Genomic DNA, 24,541 nt, shown 5'->3' on the forward strand with positions numbered 1-24,541 from the left:
AAACTTGAATGTTTACTGCTGCTTTAATAATGAATATTTAATGTTATAGAGGAATCTTAAGATTTCCAGGGATTAAATCTTAATGTAGTTTACTGTAATGGGATAGTTGCATCAAGATTTCTTAGTCATTTTATTGCACCGCATAAAAACGAAATTGCGTTTCACACATCCACTATTCAATAAAAAATCAATGCAAGGCGTTTTCACACCTGAAAGTCCGAACCAAGGTCCGGACCAAGGTTCATGTATTGTATACATTTTATCCGGTAAGTGTTGGTTTCACACTGCAGTTATGCAAGCGCACTAAAGATCTATACGTGAAAAAACTACGTCCTGCCGTCATCACATACGTGAGCTGCGTCTCCAGATACTTATAATTGATTGGTCTGTAGACGGGCTTCCCCGTCCTCTCATATCCTCTCTGTGTCCGAGTTCTGCTCTCAACTACTGCCGCGGTTCTTTTTGTTTTGTTGTGATGTTGAGAAGCAAGACACGGGAACTTTCTTTCTGGAGCATTTATTCAGAGACAAACGGAAACCTACACTGTACATTTACTACCACTTAACAAATAAACTGCTGATGTATTCTCTGTTCTGATAGCCGACAGCTGTCTGCTCTGAGCGCCTTCACTGTCACACACTCTCTCATGTAGCCTAGCCTACACACTAAGCACTGAGCTATTCCTTAAAGGAGCTTCCCCGGTCTGGTAACACAAGGAGAGCCTGCCAGAGCTTATTGTATTTGGTCCGAAAGTCCGAACCATCCAAAAAATGCTTTCACACTATAAACGAACCGGACCATGGTTCAGTTTGGTCCGGACCGAGACCACCTGTTTTTATCGGACCAAAATTTGGTCTTTTGATCCGGAACCGTGGTCCGGGGGAGGTTTCACACCTGTAATTTTGGTTCGGATCAAACTGAAAAGTCCGGACCAAATGAGGTAGGTGTGAAAAACTAAACCCTAAACTCATATACATTAAAGCACTTAATAAATAAACTAAGATTAAGCTCAAATAAACACTTATTAAATAACTAAGATGATGCTAAAAATATCTGTTTAAAATATTTGAAAGGAGCAGTCTCTTATTTGCAGTTCACTGATTAAGGAGTCTGATTGCTGTGGGAAAGAAGCTGTTAAACAGCCGAGCAGTCCTTGATTTGAGACTTCTGTATCTTTTCCCGGACTGCATGAGTGCGAACATGCCACGAGAGGGATGAGTGGCGTCCTTTATGATGCTGTCTGCTCTACGCACGCAGCGCTCAGTGTGGATGTCCTGCAGACGCGGCAGCAAGGCACCAATGTTTTTTTCAGCTGTTCTCACTATCCTGTTCAGTTTGTGTCTCTCCTCTGCTGTGCTGTTACCAAACCGAGAAGAGATGCAGTGGGCGAGAATGCTCTTAATGGTGCTTCTGTAGAACATGGGCATGGCTGGGATGGGATGAGGAGGTCCACCCTCTTCACCCTCTTTGTCTTGCCAGTAAAGCAAACTGAAATTGAAAATTGAAATTGAGAGAAAGAGAGAAAGAGAGAGAGAGAGAGAGAGAGAGAGAGAGAGAGAGAGAGAGAGAGAGAGCGAGAGAGAGAGAAAGAAAAGAGAGAGAGAGAGATAGACAGAGAGAGAGAAAGAGATAGAGAGAGAGAAAGAAAAGAGAGAGAGAGAGCGAGAGAGAGAGAGAGCAAGCGAGAGAGAGAGAGAGAGAGAGAGAGAGAGAGAGAGAGAGAGAGAGAGAGAGCGAGCGAGAGAGAGAGAGAGAGAGGGAGCAAAACTGAGTGTTAAAGCCTGGAGATCTGACAACGCCTCTCCCCAGTGTGTGCTGTGAGTGAGAAGCTGCAGCACACAGGTTTCCTGCTACTACCACTGAGCATCTCTCCCAGCGTTTAATGTAGATGCAGCTGTTCAACATGGACTTTCAAAACTTAACTCGGCCTGAATAAAAGTCAGGTGAGAGTGGATGGAATTCATGCACTATGGAGATGTTTGCCCGGCGGTGCTTTGTTTGGATACTTCTGGAAGAAACCTTTTGTTTGGTAAGTAAAAGATCTAGACGCACTGAACATAAATTGTTAACTTAGGAAAAATTTGAGCAAGCAGGTTGGAAAGTAAAAAAGTGTATTATTAACTCAAGAAGTGTCCAGTTGTGAGCCACTGACACTTTGCTTGAGTCTTTGCATTTTAGGTCTCTTTTGTAATTATTTACAGATATATTGTTTTTATAGAAAAAACACTTTTAATGCCACCATAAACCTCTGTGAAATTAGATATTTTGCAGTTTTACATGGCAAAATGCACTATAAGCTAATTAAATATGGAGTTTAATCGAACAGCATTTGTGTGTAGTTTGATCACCTACAAGATGACTTTTTTTATGCCAATACTATAAATTGGCATTATAATAGTATAATTAAGCATCTATTTTAGTTTTTGGCAGTGGTTTAACATAAAATATATTCTTAGAGAATTAGAGTGAGTATTAACTGAATCCCTGGACATTCTTATTAATTGATTTCCACATAAACTCAATGTCCAAATTTCTCTCCTGATTTTCTGTCTAGTTGGTTCTTGGGCAACATCATGCCAATTTCACCTTCAGCAAGAGAGCATCACCTGAACTCAACACAGACCAAGACCCTTCTTCACATGAAAACTTGGCACTCCAAACTAGAAGTTTGATTCAGAACATCAAACTACCCATCAGTCCTTTTACTCCTCTTTCAAAGCAGGGACTTCTGGAAAGACTTGGAGGAAACTCCCAGTCACACTCCAACCCGTCCTTAAAGATAAAGCTTCGACCCATTATGAAAGTCCATGGAACATCTAAATTCTCCAGGACGTTCAGTTGGGGGGACTTTTACTCAAACATCAAAACCGTCAAACTGAATTTGCTGATAATGGGCAAGATCGTGGACCACGGGAACGGCTCTCTTGGAGTCTACTTCCGCCACAACTCCACAGGCGTGGGCAACGTGTCGGTCAGCCTCGTCCCACCGATAAAAGAGGTGGAGTTTGATCTGGAGCGCCAAAGCGTGGTCAACCCAAAAGACTCAAAGACGTTCAACTGCAGGGTGGACTATGAGAAGACTGAACGCACCAAAAAGGTGATGCTGTGTAACTATGACCCGTCCAAGACGTGTGCTCAGGAGCAGACCCAGAGCCACGTCACCTGGATGTGCTCCAAACCCTTCCAGGTCATCTGTATCTACGTGTCTTTCTACAGCACAGACTACAGACTGGTTCAAAAAGTGTGTCCAGACTACAGAACCCAGAATCCAGCAGCCTACCCACCCACGGGTTAACCAGAAGTCAAGGACACTAGAGGAGAATAATGTTTCATTGAAGACATTTTTAATTTCTCTAGAGAATGTTTGTTTTACAATTTAGCAAATCCTTATATATGTTTTAGTGACATTTATTTGCTTGTTGTAGACTACAAGAATTGTATTAGACTTTTTTTTTAATCAAATGCATATAATTAGGGCCGCAACTAACGATTATTTTCATTAAGGAGTTTACGATACTAATCGATTGATCATTTGGTTTTATGAAATGACAGAAAGTTGTGAAAAATGCTCATCACAATCTTTACTATCACATAAGACTGATGAAATCCTTACAAATGAAGAGTTAGGTCATATTTAGCATTTTCTTTGTTTACAGACTGACGTGAACGATTAAGCAATTCACAAAATAGCTGCCAATTAATTTTCTATCGACCAATCGAATAATCAAGAAATCCTTTTCACTCTCCACATAATTCCATTTACAGTACTTTGCTGGAACTACATAATAGCACATTTTTGGGGTTTGTAGGGGCTAATGTATAGTTTTAGTTTGTAACACTTATTATATATATATATATATATATATATATATATATATATATATATAAGGATATACCATGCATTTTCATTTCACTCTAATTTTGCATGTACCTTGTACACTTTTGTCATAGTTCATCCTTTCTCTTTCATGTATTTCCTAACACTCTTTATTGTGTCTTGACCAATAAAAAACAAATATGAATAAAAACTAAAACCAACACAGTTACCAAAAAAGTCCTTTCCACCAGAGGTTTTCAATTCTTTTCAGCCAAGGACCCCTCATGTATGTCCCTTGGAATGATCTTCACGTGACCTATATGTAAAAGAACAACAAATGTATTAGAAAGATATTAGACATGTATTCAACATATTTGCAGATTTTAATAGTTGTATATTTGTCAGATTTGAACATAATCTATGAACTATTATAAATTTGAAAATTAAAATAATGTAAAAACAAAAACCAATATCATGATAATTTAAACTTTTTACAGATTTGTTTCAGAGCTGTTGTCAGCTGCCAGTCACTGCATTCACAAGTAGCCTTTCCTACTGGCTAAACAGAGGTTTAATGAACCACACACACCCTGCTAACTAGATTATGTAGGGGATGCCCTGGCCAACCCTCACAGTGGGACTCCGCTTTCAAGATTCCCATGGTTCTTTTAACGGTCCTATGACATGCTGCTTTTTGGATGCTTTTATATAGGCCTTAGTGGTCTCCTAATGCTGTATCTGAAGTCTCTTTTATATAGGCCTTAGTGGTCCCCTTAGTGGGAAGGCAAGGTGGAGGGTGGAGGTGTGGCCTTGACCAACTGCCATGCTTCACCTGTTTTCAAGCCATGATGTCTCTCTCTTTCTCATGGGCGGGCCAAATTCTCTGGATGGTCAAAGCAGAGAAAGGGGAGGTAACCTTCCTCCTTATGACGTCATAAGGTAGCTCACCTGGTAGAGCGTGTAGGCTGAGTCCTTGGCAGCGGCCCGGGTTCAAATCTTACCCATTGCCCTTTGCTGCACATCATCTCCCCCCATCTCTCTCTCTCTCTCTCTCCGTCTTCTTCAGCTGTTCTAATAAAGGCAATAAAAGCCCTAAAAACAAAGAAATGTAGAAAAGTAGAAGTAGATTTACTTATACTTGAGTACAGTACCAGTAAATGTAATTAGTTACATTCCACCACTGTTGCATTCAGTCCAATCCTCACACCAGTCAAAATGGAGAGAGTGAGGACACATTAAGTATTAACAGCTCTAAAAAATTAAATACATCTGCAAGAGTATAGGGATTATTAATATTGAAGAGATGACTACAAAAATATTGGCTAACAAACTGCAACTCCCAGGTTTGTTCATAATTAGGTTAATGATAATAATTAGGCTGAAATACTGAGTTTGAATCATTAACACTAAATATAAACACTCATCTTTCTCCCTGAAATGTCTTCACTTTGAGATCCGTTTCTGTGGAGTCCATTATCAATTCCTGATGAAACGCCTGTTTAATGTGACAGCTGAAAATAATTCATACAAACAATTCATACAAAAATACCAGACAAAGTTTGCATTGCATTCAATACAAAATAGTTGTGGTTTAATCTTTTGGGAACAAAAAAATGGCAACAACTAAGTGTCACTTCTCATAACCAGCAATATCTACAGGAAAGAAACAACAACAGTTCCTTCTATCAATTACCATTTCCCCCCGGGTTAAAATGATAACTTCAAATGTATTTCATGTGGTTTGCCTTGGTGTGCAATTCTTTCACATTCTGTCTATTCTGAACATTAAAACGTGTTCATTTCAATTTAATTTCCCCTCAGTCTTCACGCCTGCAAAGAAAACATCTGTCCGCTTTTTCTTTTCAATTTCACGGTTGAAAATGCTTTGTTTACACAGCTTCAAAAACACTAGTGGCTGTACAAATTCCTATGAAAAAAATAGAAATGACAGTTCTGAGGGGAAAAAAAAACAAATAAGAAATCTGTCATAAAAGAACATTAACATGCCTGATTAAATCTTAACGTTATTTTGAAACAATTTCTCGACATTTCCCCCCCCCCCCCCCCTCCATTTGTTGTCTCCTGGTTGGTTTGTCCATTGACACCTTGGATTTCTTTTTTTTATCTCAAGGGCTACAAAGACACACACAAAATACAATTTCCCCGAGAATGACATCCAGTTGTGCGTTGCTATTTTTTGTATCCCTCTATACTTTTTTCCCCAGCTATTTAAAAGATGCAGATGAAGCAGAGTTCTACATGGGAGTATGTGTGTTGATTCTGTCACTTGCTGATAAATCTTCTTAAAGGGTACTTGTTCTTGGTGGTCCAGCTGGATCTTTAGTCCATGAAGCTTGCTTCAATGTGTGCTTGCCTACAGTATTTCTACCTTACTGCTGGTTGACGAGGGGTGACCTGTGACTTTAGTGCAAGTTTAGTTTCCCAACTTTCTTTGGGAGAATTAATGAGGAGTTTGTCCTATATCTGCTTTTTTGACTAGCCCTTGGTTGTCTTTCTCAGAGGGGAGGGGTGCGGGAGCTTCTAGTTTATAACTAACAGGCCCACTTCTTCTTTAGTCCCTCACAGGCCCATGTGTCCATTAGTTTGGGGGCTTCTCTGACTGCTCTACTCCAAACACTAAGAACAGAGCAAAAAGAAGCCATATGAAGAAATAGCCAGTTAAAGACTTCATTTATCATCTGCACGTGGCCGTTTATCCTCCACATTTCCAGACAGTTGGCTCTTTTTGGGTTGTTGTGTTCAGTCCTTCCTCTCGAACGGATTCCAAAGTAGGAACTAATGACGATGTCGAGGGATTTAGCTTTCACACACGGAAAAAGAGCACAATGTCAGACCTCACTAAGCCAGAGCCGAGGAGCAAAGGGGAAGGGTGTTGTGGTTTTTGTAAACAAACATCCACTTCATAAGCCCACCTGCCCCTCTCTTCCTCGTCCTCTTTTTCTTCCCTCCATCTTTAGAAGAGACTAAATACAGCAGGTTTGGATGGGGCAGAAGGAGGAGATTCGGGGGAGGCTGTAAGTAGTGTAGTAGGTAACAGCAAGGGGGAAGGTTGTCCCTGTGTGAGGGGGAAATCTGTGTGTCTTTGTATGTATATGCATGTGTGTGGGTATGCACGAGCGTAGACGTTTTGCTGTTAGGATTGTTTGAGGCGCTTGCGTGGGGGTCCGAGGAAAGGGCACTGGGCTGAAGCCAGGGAGCGGTAAGCTTCGGCCACCAGGTGTGGATGAGACGCCACCATAGACTTCCAACCTGCTGTCTCCATCACCTCTGCAGCATGGCTGGAGAACGGAAACAAAAAACAAATATCAATTTAAGGAAAATGGATTTGTATAAATAAACAGATACGGCTGTTCGTTGCTAGTGTATGGTCAGCCCTAAAAGTGTTTCATTAGCCCGGTTAAAACTGCAGGAGCTTCTGCAAGCATATTATCAGGGTCGTCCAATATTCAGGCCAATACAGTCATAGCAGAACTTTTCTTCTTAACCTATGTCGGAGGGGACTCGAAACTAAGAAATGTAATGTAAGACAAAGAAAAGCATAAAATCTCCCAACTGAAAAGTGAAACTGGAGAATGTTTGTCATTTTTGCTTATGAAATGACAATCAATCATCATCCTTTTTGCCGTTTCTTTTTCTGACGATCAACAAATCGCCTAATTGTTTCAGCTCTATAAATATAAAGGATGAATCGTGTGCAGTTTAGGGAGGGAAACAATCTGAAGAAATACGTGTGAGCTGAACATCAGTGTTTAGAGTTATCACACATTCATCCGAGTCAGAAGATGACATGACGGCAGACCTAGTGAGGACTCCGGTTGCTCTGTTCTTTTTCAAAGCCTGGGCAGGGTTTAATAATATCAGACGGACCTCTCTATGAGGGGACATGTGAAATTATATTTTAAACTGTGACACCAAGGGATGAGGCGAGAGGGTGAGACTGAGTCCTGCTACCATCAGTAACGATGCCGAGATAAAGATATTTCTTTCTCTCTCTCTCTCTCTTTCTTTCTATCTATCTACATATATAAGTGATAAAGTGTGAACTTACTAGTTGATGAAGTCGACGGCCTGTGTTTTGAGCTGGTCGGCGCTGTGCAGGTCAGCCAGGATGAGAATCTCAGCTGCATTTTCCACAGACAGACTGGTGCACAGCGCATCCTCGCACATTACCTTCAGTCTCTCCAGAGCATACTGAAAGAGAAAGGACACAATGTCAGTACACTTTCTGTCCACATCAGTATTCATGTGGTATTTGCAAATATCATTTCAGCATTCAAAATGACCATCCAGTATGATACTGTGTTTCAAAGTCAGCCTCCAACTTGGTGTAAGAGTAGTGAGATCAGATCAGTGTGAAATCAAACCGTTTCTTGAAATCCTGATGGCTTACTGGGCTACTTGGTTTAGTGGATACTGTACACTTAGTCCATCTTATTAACTTTACCTGTGGGAATATCTGAAAGTTGGCAGTGTATGCTGCCGACAAAATAATAATATGTAACTCTCATCACGTTAGATACAGCTGAAGTAGAAAACTTGACTTCTCTCGATGAGCCTCAGCTGTCCTTCCTTAAATACGTGGGTTTATTACAACACAAATCTGGCCAGAGAAGCTCTTGGTACAGAAAACATAGACATCAAGCCAAAATCTTAAAGTAACATTACATTGCTCAGCAATATACAGTATGTCCCACATCACATCATATAGAATGACGTATAATCACGCCACCAGGGAAGAGGCAAAACAAGGTTGTGTAACCCCTGGTCCAGACTCTTTACCATGAGAGTCGGAAAACATCATAAAGGTCCTCATCTTATCTTAACCTCCAGACAACCACAGCCTCCTCACAGAAAGCATGCCAAGAGTGAAGGACTCGGAGGACTCTGAAAACACCAAACTATGACAATGGACAACGCACAAATTCCTTCATGTCAAATAGAATTTTTTCACGGCAACAGCCCAGACAGCTATTAATGTCGGTAGCAACGTATATGTATGTGAATTAACCACACTGACACATAAAATCAGTAGAATTAAAATACCCTGAGCCAAACAGCCCAAAAACAACTGATCTACCTATCATGCAACATTGTCTCAATATGACAAAATATAGCTGCACAGCAGTTGTATCGTTATTATTACCTTGTCAGCTGCTGCCAGCAAGTCATCGGCCATCTTGTCCAGGTTTGGAGCCTTGTCTGTGTAAATGAAGCACATCATCTCCTTGAAAACCTCCGGCTCCACATCGTTGATCTCCACACGGTTCTGACAGAAAGAGACAATATAATATAAGAATATTCAACTACAGTATGTAATGTATGATACTTGACAATTATCTATTCAGGTTTTTTGCATCATGCCATAAAAACAAGTTATTTGTAATGCTGACACTTAGAAATGAGGGACGGTGAATCGGGCTGGAAATCAATGGGGCTGGAAATCTCCACAGGTCTATTCATGCATGTTAAATAGGACAACATGTTAATATCATTTTTATCTTTGGAGCCTGGACTCAAAACTGGAGAATATGTAATTTTGCAAGACTAAACCATACAGAAGGTGTAAGATTGGCAGAAAGACGATGTGATGAAAATAAAAATGTAACTACTGGATAATTGCTTCTGGTTTAAGACATATGCAATCTTGTGGTCACAATCGGTAGAGATCATGTGCACTTGAAGTAACCTTGCAGCAAATGAAAACCTCTGCCAAGTCTCAATTTAGTTAGATTTTAACAAAAACAAAAAAACAGGATTCATTGTGATTCTGAATACACACACGCACATAAGCACAGTTGGAGGGAGTCTGAGATATAAGAATGTTATTGTCAACGACTGCTTCACCGTAATTGTTGTATACATGACAATAAAAAGAACTTGAACATTTGCTAGTTACTGTATGTTTAAAACATAATTTGAAAACATTTGCTTGTCCTGTATTCTATCCGTTGCTTTTTACACAAAATCTACTCTGACTGAGGAGAGCTTTTTAATCTTTAAAAAATGTGCAGCCTAAAATCTAAAATGTCCTTGGTTTTAAAAGAAAGCTTCTCCTTCAATTTCATTTCTTACACTCACATGTACACAAATGGGAAAAAAGCAATTCTCTGCTTCTGCAGCTTTGTCAGTGAAGGATGAATCCTGACCCCCAAGTATGGCAGGACAATTTCATTTCAGGTGTGCTATCATTCAGTTTTACCAAACAGCTCTGTGCTGCAGCCGTTTGACAGCACACAATCCTTTACTCACTTTAACCCCTGAACACAGCAGGGAAAATCTGAGCAGTTGAGCCACTGAGGAACAAAACAAAATTTATTTCTAGGACTAAAAAAAGCTTTGGGACCATGGGCTCACCTTTTTGCTCTCTTCCATCTCGTGCTCAAACATGGCGCTGAATACAGGGGAACGTGCTGAAAGCAGTGATATGGAGAGATATTAGGACAAAGGCAAAAATGTGTGAGTAATTGTAGGACCAAGCAACAGCCAAAGAGTTAACTACTAAACACATATTACACTTTTATTTTTAAAACTGAAAAAAAAAAAAAATAAATGGAACAAAGAAAATGCATGGGGTGTGTCTGACTCATGTCTGTACCTGCCAGGATGGCTTTGTGGGCCTGAAACTCCTGTCCAGCCACACAAAGGGAACAGTCTGTGAAGCGTGAGTTCTCCCACAGGCCCCCCAGCTCATCTGCTAGCCGGCAGTCAGGCACCTTCACCATGTTCATGGTGTTCTGCCCAGATATGTTGACCGAGTCCTGTACCACACTCACCTGAGGAAGAGAAATAAAATGAAATGCTCCAATTGAATTGTAATTGTAACGAGAAAAGGTATAAACCAAGAAGAGGACTGGGCAGCGTACCTCACAGAAGAGTGTGAGCTTGTCGTCGGGTAAAAGGCCGTTGGCCTCATCGAGGAGGAAGTCTCTCCGGATGAACTTTTTAAAGCCCCAGTCTTTGCCCTGGACAAAGCGATATGCTCTCTGGCTTTCTGCGGACAGACGGGACACACAGAAGGCACAAAAGGTAAGTCAAAGCACTTTTTTAAGTGCAAGCCAAAAACCGTTAGCTCCACAGAGGGACGTTACGTGTAGAATACAACTCTTTCATGGCCTCTGGTGACGGTAAAATTTCATGCTACACATTTGACTCACCCATGGCTTTGGTCTCCTCTCCCTTGGCGTTGAGGATGGAGAATTTGAACTTGGCGCGCACCTCGGCCTTCGGACAGCTGACCAGCAGCAGGTAGAGAGACAGATAGTCTTTGCTCTCCTCATCCAGGCCCTTAGGATTCACTCGCAAACACCTGATGGTGGTGGAGGGTGCAACAGTTAAGATCTCTAGTAAAAGGGATGGAGGTAATAATGTATTAGCCAAGCGGCAACCTCCAGTGCTGAGAAAAAGAAGCCAATGCGGAAGTGACAAAAACTGCAGTACCTCACATGGCCACCTGAGGCTGGCTCCAAAAGGGAGTCAATCCCCATTTTTGTATTAGTTTACAGTAAATGTATCTCTGCATCAGTGGCATTGGAGTACTTGTCATTTTTTATTATATGAACGAAAGGTTCCGATGTGAAAGTTATTTTGTAAGGTATTTTTTTTGAGTTGTTTGCTTGATAAAGGGATCAAAATTAATGTAGATTAACTTCATAGGACAGAATGCTAGCAATAACATTTGTGTTGAAATTTGAAACACTAATCAGACAGGGTGGGACTTTCTAGATGTTTCTCAACAGTCCACTTCCTGTTTACTGTAGTAAGACTATGAACACAGGATGTTTGAAACAGAGCAGCTCTCTTGCCCGCCCACCATTTCAGCTTGTCATTGGCCCCAGAAGAGAAGGTGGAGCTCTTGATGACCTCGCCCATCTCCTCACGACAGAAGCTGAAGTTGTTGATGGTCCACATGTAAGAGAACTTCACCACTTTGATCTGGCAAAGAAGAGGCTATTCAGTACAGCTCAGACTTCTTAATTTATTTGAGATTAAAGACAGTGTTGTGGTCATTTTACCTGTGTGTAACACCAGCTCTCGGCCACGGGCCCGCTGGACATTTCCGCAGGGGGAGGGGGACTCGGGACTCTTGACATTGCCAGCGTGACAGAAGGTGGGCAAGAGGGTGAGGAGAAGTCCCTTCCACACGTCAATATTCACCTCTGACATCCATCTGCATCAGTACATGCCAGATGGAAGCAGGTTGCCCCCTAGAAATACAATGTGAATGTGATTAGTGGATAAGACTATAATTTAAATCCCATGTTCTTTACAATACATTGCATTTAGCAGACACTTTTATCCAAAGTGACTTCCAATTAAGTGCTTTTAACCTTGAAGGTACAAACTCTGGACAGCAAGAAGTGCAAGTACATTAGCTTTAAATAAGCCAAACTACAAAGCGCCATATTAAAGTACAACTGTAAGTTGTTTGTTTTGTTTTTTTAAATCATCCAAGGTACAGTCAGAAGAGATGTGTTTTTAGCCTGCGGTGGAAGATGTGTAGGCTTTTGGCCTTCCTGATGTCAATGGGGACCTCAGTCCACCATTTAGGAGCCAGGACAGCAAACAGTGGGGATTTCGTTGAATGATTAGTTGTCCCTCGCCGTAAGGGGGCAGCAAGCAGGTTGGCTGACTGAGTGGGTGGTCTGGGGTGTAGGGTTTGACCATGTCCTAGATGTCAGCTGGGCCTGATCCGTTCGTGGCCCTATATGCAAGTACTAGTACTTTAAAATCCTGTTAGCTTGAAACACATTCTTCGAGGCAAGCAATCACAGGAAACCATTTTCAAAAGAGCTCATTGTGATGCAACACACAGGCACTGTATCTTTCATTAATCCAGTTAAGATTCAATATCATTTAATCCATGCAACCACACTTCCTGCTATTGAGGTTTGTGGTATTGTGCCTAGATGAATTGTCCCTGACCCATTGGGGGACAGCTGGAGATGGATGGCCTATGCCTGTTCTAAGATCAATAGTCGCTGCAATAGCAATTAAGTCTAAAAAATGAACAGTAAATAAACAAGCTGCCTCACAGGACTGTGGTGGGGGTTGGAGCCACTGGCCAAATCCAAGGTTCCCAAATTACCTTCAAGTCACACAGTGGCAGGAAGGCTGTGATGCACACGTCTCTCCTTCAAATACACACACACACACACACAATCTTCAACAGCATGCGTATATACTGTATGTAGGTTTAGACAGAAACAAACAATGTACTGTCTGTGCAGCCATAGACTGATATAGCTGATATGGGGGAGTCATTTCCACATACACTGTCCTGCTGCCGTAAATAAAAGTGCATGGCAGTGTATTATTCTACAATTGAAAATAGTCCAATATATGAACTATTTATCCTGTTTTGTTTTTTTTTATAAAAAGAATATAAAGTGAGAATATCAAAATAAAGGCGCATCTTAAAGATGACGATAGATATTTTCACTTTGTATCTATAACATTGGATCGTTGAGGATTGAATCAATATATCGATCGATGTATCGTTACACCTCTATAAAACATATACAGAAAGTCAGTGTCAATGCTTAATTATAGGATAAAAAGGTGTACAGGTACTGTATTGCCCACTTTTCTACACCTTTTGGCACAATGCCAGATTCATAAGCCTTTTCCATCTTGCTGCAAAGTCAGTGGCTGAACAATGTAAGCCTACTGTTTTTCACAATGTTTTTTTTCACCTTTTATAATACCAATCAGTTTCTTTCTTGGCCCTGATACTGTTCATCTGTGGCCAATCCCACAGTTTGCAATGTTCAATATCTTTTTTTCTTTTTCACCATTCCTCTAACCTTTCATCTGTCTCTACCTTCTTCTCACACCCAGAGCCTTTAATGTCTTCATCCATAAATTCAATTTGGGTCAAAATGCAGCGTTACAGAAATTGTGACGGCTGGGAGCTGAGCTTTCTGCTCCCGATGGTCACACAGTACACTGAATGAAGGTGATGCATCGACAGTGATGCTGCTTAAAGGCTGTGCGAATTGTAACATCAGACTGAAAACTGAATGCATGACACACTTTACAACAGACTTCAACTGATTTAGTGCTGTAATGGTGTGAAAATTTTTTAATACAACAGCAAATAGACAAATTCCACAAATCCTTTAAATCACATTTTATTTGATGGTCAGAATGTCGATTGTGAAATTAATCGCACAATGCAATGTGTCGCATTTTATAGATGCAAATAAAGTACCGTTGTGCGTTTGTGATGACAGAAAATGACTATGATCTAGGAGTATCTGAAATCTCAAATTACAGCTATAGCCTAATAGACATGCACCACACTTACAGGTCAAGTGACATAATTGAGGATACACACAGATATCTGTAACTTTTGTCCCACAATTCAATTCTCAAAGAAAATCAAAGAAAAAGAGGAAAATAAATCTAAAATAATTTAAACTGGATGACGGTGGGAAGGCTTGAGGAACATGTCAGAAAACAAAATATAAGCAATTACATCTTTAGGAAAACATTGTGCTCTCCACATTTTCCTCTATGCTGTATAGTATTTGTATGTAGTATGAAATTGGAACACTTCTATGGTCTTCAATGATATCTTCTACACATTAACAGTGTAGTACAATTGCCTGCACAGTCCCCAGATCTCCAGCAAATAGAACACCTTTTTGGATGGGACAGGATGTTCATAGCATGAATACCCTGCTAGACACTCGGCTGGAACTGAGCGATACTACTAAGTAGAGATGCACCGATTACAATTTTCTAGGCCGATTACAATTTTCTTTGAGTTAGGCCAGCTGATACCGATTATTTTTTCTAACCTCTTTACAGCACACACAAATATTTATTTTCTATCTTTTCTTTAATAGAACATTTTGCACAGAACATAGAAGATTTTTTGAACAGATAATGGATCACTATAAAATAGAACTATATAAATTACTCCTGGTGTGGGAAATTCACACACATCTAAAGTGCAATGTTAGAACCATTTCCTTCTTTTCACATCCAATATCCAACTAAAAAAATGTGATTTTGGTTTTTGGTGTCGTCCCTCCACACCCTACTTTTTCCTTGCAGGTGTTGCATATTGCAAACTTGTTATCTTCTGCACACACGCTGAAGAATTTCCAAACAGCTGACATGTTGCAGGTTAATTCACGAGGTTCCCTACATGGCGGAAAAGTTGAGAGAAAGGAAAAAGAGACTGTGCTGTCGCGTCCGTGTGTGCGTGCGTCCTTGAGAACTGTAACACGTATAACTTATGTTGTCAGTTAATTGTAGCATTGACCGGCGTGAAATCGGCATATGTCAGACTGACCTACCAGTCGCCGGTCATGGCCGGTCATGTGAAAACCGGCCAATTCCGGTCACCGGCTGGTCTATCGGTGCATCTCTACTACTAAGTCACAGTTGAGGAGAAAAAAAGCCTGTTCTTGAAGCGAAAGGGGTTTTTACTCTAACTAGAATATGTATAATCACAACATTACCACTTTGAGTATGCATATCTTGATTCAAGTCCAGATAATTAGTCCAATGTGACCTCAATGGACTAGGAGAAATGTGTTGTGTTACCACAGCTCCAATTACATTACTAGGTCTAGCCAAAACAATACAGTCCACATCAGAATCTTGGTTCAGCCCAGTTTCAAGACTGTCTTTAAAAAAATCCAATGAATGGAGAACCAACCAATCTTCTTCATTCTTTAACAGTGGACACTAATGAGATGGACTAATACGAAGGGGGTACAGGGGAAAAAAATGAAAAGTAAAGTGATAGAGAAGCCAAATAGAAAAGCAGGTGGCGAATAAAAGATGGGCCCCCATCTGTGGAACCATTCGAAGAGATAAATTGCAATAAAAAGTGGTTAGATGGAGACAAAAGAAAATCAAACAGAGGTATGAGAGAGAAATCAAGTACAGATTCTTGGACAGGCAGACTGCTTTAGACACATGCTGCATTGAAACAGTCCTAGCACACAACAGTTTCCTCCGCGTGGATTGAGATGTGTAAACACAGATGTTAGGACAGGTAGTCCCATCAATAGAGAAATAGCTAAACACATATCAGCCAGAGATTGTAACGTTATAATCCCTAATATTTTCATAAAAATCCAACTCCATTTTGATTCCATCTTCATTTTTTCTGCAATAGCCATTCCAAGTAACTATTTACAATCATTATCTCTCTATTTTGTAGTTTTTATTTTATTGGGTATTGGCAGAGACCTCCATAGAGACAGAGAGAATTTAAGTCCCACGACTACCGTAGAGGAAAACAAATCTCCGCTTGATTGACTTGTATTGCGTGAAGGTGCCTCCTTGTCAATCCCGTCTGCTAGCAAACAACATAAAAATGCCTAAAAGCTGCTGTGTGGGGGGTGCACTACCAACAGGGTAAAGAACCCATAACTAAGTTTTAATAAGCTGCCGAACCAAAAAACTGAGATTTATGAAGACAAAAGTGGTTACAGACGTGAGGAATCAGCAGGGAGAATGGGAAGACTGTGGGATCCTGACATTAACCTAACGTTATGCCCAACGTTACGTGTGTAGCATACATTTTGTTACCAAGTATAGCTAAAGTATTTTGTTCACAGTATGCAACAAACAACATGCTATACCCACCACCAGCTCCTCAGCAAGGTAACCAAATCAACCAGGAATTAAATGTTAAAGATTAGGCTACAGTTTTTCTCTCTCTTCAGATGACTTGCAATCGGTAACAACCTACACCGACCAAACTCTGGAAGATCGTTCAAAGACACTTCAGTTTCTAAAAACACAAAACTATCACCAGCACAGGTCAAAGGCTGCGTGAGAAGTTGTCATTTGAACTTTCACCAGACAAACTATTCGCTTATCACCAATATTCATTGATTATCTGTGTTCCAATAGTCTAAGCAAAGGTTTAAATGTTATGGCATACAATCAAACAGCAAAACTATTTTAACAAAAACTTAATTCAAAATCTAGGAGATGGTAAAGGAAAACAATCTAATCTAACAGTTTGATCATCGAAATCTTAGTGAGGTTAGCTTCTTGACTATTCCACATTAATCCTGTGAAGACAAATCAGTATAAAGTTCACAGCAGTGTTAATCAATTAAAGTGGCCAGAATAACACAGAATTAGTCATGCAAGTCCAAAAAACAAACACCCATTGAATTAAAATATGTATGAATGTATATCTGTAGAGATATGATACATGAGGTGGCAGTTATGACCACAATACTTTTTCCTGACATTTCACTTGCCCTACCAAAAAAAAAAAAAAAAATCAATCTTTGCTCTAAATTAAAGACTGGAGGTATGGAGGCATTTCAGACGGCAATTTCCAAGGGGGATGAAAAAATTGCAACCCTTGTCGAAGTGTCAGTGAACACAATGTCTATTTCCAAAGCTTTGGTCTTTGAGGACTGCAATAAAGCCACAGACAAACCTTAAAACTATAATTGGTACAGGGACTGGGGATCGATTGCACAGCGCGTGTTGGGCCTCTGTGGGAGTGATTTCATATTCTGCCCTTGGTCATGGTGCTCCTCCTTTCCTAAAAACTCAATCTCAGAGAGGTATGAACTATTGATTTTGCTACAGCGATCAGCTTGCCTCTCTCTCATCCCTGACTTCGTGCAGACCCACAATTACATTGAAGGGGATTTAAGCGGGCAAAAAAGCATTAGCACCCAGGCTTCGCCTCCTCCATGTACTTCCTTATTAAACCCTGCTCACTTCGCCAGGTATGGAAGGTTAAAGGGAGGAGGGACCTCAATGCATATCTAACGTCTCCAGTCACCTGGTTCACACCATTACCAACAGTTACAGTTGACGTGTCGACCTCTAAGGGCTGACACTTCTGCAGGCCACAAAACTAGTCTTCACATCTTTAAAAACGGAGTTTTAGAAACAGCCGCGGAGCAGTGGAACTAGACTACATTATTGCTATTTTTCAATTTGGTTAATTTGAGGGTTATCATGAATGAATGGTATTACTTTTCTTGGAAGCTGCAACAGGAAACTATCCTAAGAAAAGAGAACTGCCATTATGATTAATAAACTCACAAAAATGTTGTGATTTCCTCGAATAGGTTTATTTTTTTGTAATTTTAGAAAGTAATATGGTTGCCCTACACTTGACATTTATTGTTGAATAAGTAGTCAGCAGCTCGAAAAGGCACACAACACAACAATTTGATGTCTAAAAGTAACGGGCAAGTTTACTGCAGACTAGAGTTGTATGATGTTTCAAATAAAAATAATCAACAGAAATAAAGTCTTTGCTTCTGGCCTTATTTATAATTTAAGAAAAATGTAACTGGATCATATCAATGTCCACATCACTAAAAGCTCCATCACATTCAACATATCACGTTAATAACATCAAATTGTGCATCAACATGTTCATACCAGTCATACCCTACAGCAGACAACCACTGGATTGTTTATGCTTGCAATTACCAGATCCCTCTGGATGCTGTTTATGTCACTGTGAAAGCTAATAAAATAACTACTGGAAAACATGGGCTAAGCATTTGATTTCTATTTCTTTTTTTAAGTTTCATAATTACTTGGGGTAGAGAAATCTGACCTCAGGTTCCAGAAAAGGAACATTTTAAAATACTTGGTTAACTCGGGATGAAACAAAAGTTTATGACTCACTTTCATGATACAAAAATATGATTACATGTATTGTCAAGTAAAAAAATGATTAGAGATGTAGCTCGGCATTTTCCAAATTGCATTTCTTGTGTACACTGTAGACAAAATGCGCAAACGCAGTAGGTTTTACTTTGGGCCATTACACTAAAGGTGAGCTCAGCTAAACTGAGTTATGTATGCTCAGTATATCTGGACGGCAAAGAGATAGACTCTAAAAACTGAGTACCACTTTAAGTCTGCTGTGTGGCAGCACGTTGACTTAATATTCGGCAAAAATGCAGCAAAAAGACAAGTCGAGCTTGCAGGTGCTGCAAGAAAGCCAAGCCTTGTCTCATAGGTTACATTAGTATTCAAAAGCATCACAAATCATTACAATATGTTATTACTTACAACACTACAAACTGTGGCCAAAACATGTTTGAATCAACTCTAATCCAGAACAGTCTTGACAAAAATCTTCATACAGATGCCAATGTGAGAGATACAGGAATGAACTTCCAGTGAGAAGAAATGATATAAGTGGTGTCACTGCTGTGGTGTTTTGTCTGTTTCCAGTGAACCTGACCCAATCGTACCACTGTGTGCTGTGCATGTACTGATGTGCCATTATTGAAAATATATAACTGTTCACTCCTTAAGGGTCTCAACTTACTCATCACTTAGTTTCTACACAATCAGTTATAAATGATAGCTGTTCAACTAACGTTAAGCGGTTTCTGGGCAGCTTGAGAAAACAGCCCAACAACATGATCACTTGTAAGGCTAAACATACTATAATAAATTATCAACTAACGTTACAGTAAATTAAATGGCTCTTATAAAGGAGTATGATGAAGGCCGATGACAAAAACACTTGTTCTTGACATCTATTAACCACCAATATATATATTTGTGTGATATATGTTATATCACATTTAAACGTAGCCATATTCAACGTGTTTCTAATTATCAACCTACTGAGCTTTTAATTGTAGCAGAAGATATTGGGGACTGAAACTCTAACACTTTGCAGATATAAATGTAGGCGGTGACAGTAGCAGGTACTTAACCTGCCAACAATACAGATAATCGAGAATGGTATCTTACTTTAAACTTGCTTTTTACCTATATTACGTGTAAACATCAGTGTGATCATACAGACAAATAAACCACCATACAGTGCTCACAAGTTGTGATACCTTTTAAAATGCTGTAGCTAAATAATCCAATCTGACGATAGCACGCCAGCTAACTGATCGAGCTAGTTAGCTAGTAGCTAACCTAAGCCAAACAAAAAGGTCGGGATATTGCCGCAAAAACGGCAACTGAAAATACAACCTAACAGTCTTCGTCGTGTGCTTTAAGTCTAAAGTCCACATATTACTGCTTTCTGTTTAATTTATAGACGGTCTTACCTTTGTGTTGGGTTAAATTATGACGCTAGCTAGTTGTCCGGGATCTTCTGTTGTTGTTTGCTAGCAGGCTAGCTGTCTGTAGAACTGGCAGAAAGACTCGCACAGAGCGCCCCCTGTTGTCTCGGAGCCATTTTAACAGGCTATCATGTGTTGAGGATAATCCTTCAAAACTAATCGCAATTAGATATTTTGTATAGAAAGCCTGTTTAGTTAGTTCCCTTTCAAATGGTGCCCAATTTGTAAGAGACATGCATTTGTGGGTTGCGCCCATGAAAAATTTGCCAAATCTTCTCTGCCAATGCCAAACAGCTTATTCTGCCATTGACTCGTTTGGTGTTTGGTGGATTGGATGATTGAAGTTTGAAGAAACAAGACATATTGGCAATTGAACAATTTATTCATTTCACAAACAGGAGCCTCAGTAGCATGTGGAAGAACCATCCACAGCCACAACAGCCTGGCACCTCCTCCTCATGCTGGTCACCAGCCTGGTCACACACTGCTGTGGGATGGCATCCCATTCTCCAAAATGCTCAGCCCTTAATGCTGACAGCCCTAACATACATACATACATACATACATACATACATACATACATACATACATACACATACACTACTCACAAAAAGTCAGGGATATTCGGCTTGATATTCGGGTGAAATTTCAGGATGAACCTAAAATCCACTATAACCTTTATAGGTGAACTTAATGTGACCTTCTCTAAACTTTGTGCATGTCCAACAGTTCAATGTTTCAGTACTTTCTGTTCTCTAACAAGGAGCTTAACGGCAAAATTCACAACAGGTGTTTGGTCCATGAATCGACCAATTCATTTCCTGGTTCAATTAGAATTGGTATTTAAACAGTCCTCTACATGCTGTTCACATTTTGACATCATGAGACCAAGACGACACCTAACAATTGATCAACAGTACCTTGCCATTGCAAGGCTTCAAACAGGATGTTCTCAGACGGAAGTGGCCACTGAGCTTAGAGTGTCACAGAGTGTCATCAGCAGGTTGCAACAGAGATACAGAGAGACTGGAAGAGTCACAGAAAGGCATAGAATAGACGCCTATTGGCCACAACCCACACTGATGACCGCTTCATTGTGAACAGTGCCCTGCGGAACAGGATGATGAATGCCACTCCACTCCAGGCACATTTAAGGGAGGTGAGAGGCACCCAAGTGTCACGTCAGACCATTCGAAACGGTTTACATCAGCATGGTCTGCGTGCTAGACAACCTGCAAGGGTACCTGACCACACCACCACAGGCGTCATCGTCTTGCTGGACGAGGGACCAGTGGGCCTCAGTGCTATTCTCTGATGAAATTCAATTCACATTGAGCACAAATGATGGCTGCCAACGATGTTGGAGACGTCAAGGGGAGCGCTATGCATCAGCCATTGTTGTCACCAGACAACCCTTTGGTGGTGGTGTTGTTACAGTGTGGGCAGGTGTGTGTAGTCAATACAGAGCTGCCCTACACTTTCTGAATGGTACAGTGACAAGCCCATACTACATAAATAACATCATTAATCCAGTCATTGTGCCCCTGCATGAACAAAACAGGCCTAATTTCATCTTCATGGACGACAATGCTCCAGCTCATCAAGGTCGCATCATTAGGGAACGGCTGCTGGAGACTGGGGTACCGCAAATGGAGTGGCCTGCACTTTCTCCAGACCTGAATCCCATAGAAAACCTATGGGATCAGCTGAGTCGCCGTGTTGAGGCTCATAACTCTGTACCCCAGAATCTCAATGACCTGAGGGCCGCCCTTCAAGAAGAGTGGGATGCCATGCCTCAGCAGACAATAACTCGACTTGTGGACAGCATGAGACGTTGTTGTCAAGCTGTAATTAATGCTCAAGGGCACATGACAAGTTATTGAGACATTGACATTTTTTGATGGCTTTTGTTTCAATAAATCTTTTGAGATGAGGAAATCACCACTGCATGCTTTTACTTAAATGCCCTACTTTCACAATATACCACTGTAGCTTGAACGTTTTACATTTTCCATAAATTTCATCAAAAAAACAGATATCCCCGTGTGTGTGTATATATATATATATATACATACATACACACACACACACACACGTTCTCTCTCTTCCTTGCCTGTTTATATTGGGTGAAAATGCTGGGGCCAGTGCTCAATTTTACCACCATTAAATGTATCTTAATTAAATCAGCAGACTGGATGAGCTATTGCCTTGTCCTTAATAACACAGCACACCAAGATTAAGTAATAACCGGTAAAGTTCTAATTTAAGACATTGATAGAATTAATCTCTATATCCATTGGCTCATTCACGTCGAGCAGGTGAGGTTTTCCATTAATTCAGCTACCGACAGCGATAAGGGTGAGTTGTAATGAATTTGCCCAATCTAGTGGACACAGGCGAAGCATTGGACAGTATGACCTGCCAGCACAAATCCCTCTGTGAAAATGGTCCTTTCTCCTCCAATATATTCCTTAAAAAATAAAGACAGCAGCTTTTTGCCCAAACTATTTCTGACCATTCTGTAAATGCACAATTTGAATGCTTCCAGAATTGTCAAGTACAGCATGGTCCAATACAGTATATCAAGGGAAAACACTCAAATGGCATCCATCTGCATTATCATTTAAACTTATGCTTCAATTTATTTCTTCAAATGGGTGATCAAAGACACCCGGAAGGGGGAATACTACAGTTTAGTGTCAATTTAGCAATGAAATATGACACAGAACTTTATTCAACATCTTTTAATTTCAATTTAATTTTATAAAGCACTGTTGTCAACCAGCCAATGGTTGCATTACATACAGATATATAACCACACTTGGCCGCACACAGTAGAGTAATACAGATAGGAAAAAGCTATACAGACATCACATACAAAACCTAATTCTTGGGGCGACCTCTAGCTCACCCAGTATGAGCGTGCGCCCCATGTAGGCTGAGGCCTTTGCAGCGGCCCAGGTTCTAGTCCGACCTGTAGCCCTTTGCTGCGTGTCATCCCCCATCTCTCTATATAATAAAATAAAGGGGAAAAAGCACAAAAAAAACCAAAACAATAATAATTCTTGTCAACAAATATTTACACACGTACAGAAACCTTTATATTCTGATTAACAACATTAAATGGAGACAACACTTATCCAAATCAAATGCAGTGTAAGTAAAATGTATAACAGTCCAAATATGAAACCACACAAAATAAAATGTAGCTGTATATAAAACAATTATCTCCGCGTTTTAGGGATAACAACATTTCCACTGGTTGCAATGGGGATCAGGAGCTTGCGCTGGTCCATACGAAGATACTTTTCAATGAGAACTTCCACTGGCACCTTGTCATTCACATGACCCTGTCTGCAGAGTGCAAAAACACACCAGCTAAGTCAATAGTAAGAAAACTAATGTAAAGTGTCAGACATTTTTTTAATGTATACTGTTAAGATTTGTTAGCCTAGAAATCTAGACGCGCCCTAGCGGCAGCAAATGTAATTTGCAGCAAGGGTCAGTCTAGCAACTCTCCGTTGACTTGCGAGCTGGAAAAACCAAATTCTGGTCAGGCCAATCACATCGTGTATAGAGTTGGTGGGCGGGCTTAACATAAGGACGGCAGAGTTGCGACGGTTCCGCGTGAATTCCCTGCTACTCGAAAACAAAGAAGATGGCTGCTGCTGGCGAACAGCGGTCTTTCGAATCTGCTTTGGCCGCGACTCTGGAAGACTTGGAGTTAAGCACTGAAGTCATTCTTAAAAAAGGAAGACCGATACGGCAAAAGTTTAATCTATCAACTAGCGTTGCTCTGGTTGGCTATGAGTGCAGACGGAATTTAAAAGACAACCGATTATCCCGCCCCTCGGACTGAGCCCTGCCAATGGTGAGTTCCCAGACCCAACATCTTGATGTGGGTCTGGCTTGTCAGGCTAAAGATTTGTGCTATCATAGATGAATGCTGCATAGAGGGATATTTCAGAATTAGAGCTCTTTGTGCTTACCTTTCATGTCAGTCACTGATCCTTTCCTTCAGACTAAACATGGAGCTCAAGCTTGACATCTAGAGGTCAGTATAATCCTAGAGTGGCAGTGTCTTAAACCTGTTCTGCTACAATATTTATTTCTTCATACTATGTGTCTGACAGCATTACAGGGGTCCGTTTCAGGAAGGAGGTTTAACAAACTGAGTCTAACTCTGAACTGATTTACCCTGAGATGGGAAACTGAGTTTTCGGTTCCAGAACAGCTGATTTGGGTTGGTTCAATCGACTCAAGAGTAGGTTCACTCAGAGTTAAGCGCGTGCACCACCACAATAACAAGGCAGCATAAATGGAGCCATGATACTACGATTCACCATGGTAACAACCACAAACAAACTGGTCGGCGGAAATACTCATGCGCACATACAGCGAGTTTGAACATATATTTTGTTTTTTTTAAAAAGCACACGGCTGCTGCTGCAAAATAGCGAGAATTGGTGTGGGAGAAAATTGCTGCTCGAGTCAATGCGTAAGCTTTAATATAGTGTATTCATTTCATACTTAATCACAGGTAACCTACAATATTACTGGGGATAACTGGAATGTAGTAGCTTACACCTATAATTTCATTTAGGTGCAATCCTGCGGGCGAAAAAAGTAAACGACTACTACTGCCCCCAAGTAG

The 24,541-nt window shown here is 40.5% G+C and overlaps 2 protein-coding genes across 2 annotated transcripts; one reads left to right on the forward strand and one right to left on the reverse strand.

The window, feature by feature from the left end:
• The first annotated feature begins 1,669 nt into the window (after positions 1-1,669).
• LOC144536252 (neurexophilin-1-like) lies at positions 1,670-3,831 on the forward strand. Its single transcript, XM_078279289.1, has 2 exons — positions 1,670-2,029; positions 2,555-3,831. The coding sequence occupies exons 1-2, from the start codon at positions 1,970-1,972 to the stop codon at positions 3,293-3,295; spliced, it is 801 nt and encodes a 266-aa protein (XP_078135415.1). The 5' UTR covers positions 1,670-1,969; the 3' UTR covers positions 3,296-3,831.
• A 1,550-nt stretch (positions 3,832-5,381) lies between these two features.
• Positions 5,382-19,964, reverse strand: LOC144536388 (speckle-type POZ protein). Its single transcript, XM_078279491.1, has 10 exons — positions 19,873-19,964; positions 11,851-12,042; positions 11,649-11,770; positions 10,993-11,144; positions 10,702-10,829; positions 10,434-10,611; positions 10,193-10,248; positions 8,982-9,104; positions 7,887-8,029; positions 5,382-7,116 (listed from the first exon to the last, which is right to left on the reverse strand). The coding sequence occupies exons 2-10, from the start codon at positions 11,926-11,928 to the stop codon at positions 6,972-6,974; spliced, it is 1,125 nt and encodes a 374-aa protein (XP_078135617.1). The 5' UTR covers positions 11,929-12,042; positions 19,873-19,964; the 3' UTR covers positions 5,382-6,971.
• Between the last annotated feature and the right edge of the window lie 4,577 nt (positions 19,965-24,541).

The sequence above is a fragment of the Sander vitreus genome, chromosome 21, assembly GCF_031162955.1.
Source record: "Sander vitreus isolate 19-12246 chromosome 21, sanVit1, whole genome shotgun sequence".
Classification (NCBI taxonomy): Eukaryota; Metazoa; Chordata; class Actinopteri; order Perciformes; family Percidae; genus Sander; species Sander vitreus.

Excerpts from the sequence above, each read along its gene's own strand:
- LOC144536252 (XM_078279289.1), top strand. The coding sequence starts at position 1,970 with ATGGAGATGTTTGCCCGGCGGTGCTTTGTTTGGATACTTCTGGAAGAA. Across the intron at positions 2,030-2,554 it reads TGGAAGAAACCTTTTGTTTG|TTGGTTCTTGGGCAACATCA; the intron begins GTAAGTAAAAGA and ends TTTTCTGTCTAG.
- LOC144536388 (XM_078279491.1), bottom strand. The coding sequence starts at position 11,928 with ATGTCAAGAGTCCCGAGTCCCCCTCCCCCTGCGGAAATGTCCAGCGGG. Across the intron at positions 9,105-10,192 it reads AGATGGAAGAGAGCAAAAAG|AACCGTGTGGAGATCAACGA; the intron begins GTGAGCCCATGG and ends TCTTTCTGTCAG. Across the intron at positions 7,117-7,886 it reads GCCGTCGACTTCATCAACTA|CCATGCTGCAGAGGTGATGG; the intron begins GTAAGTTCACAC and ends TCCGTTCTCCAG.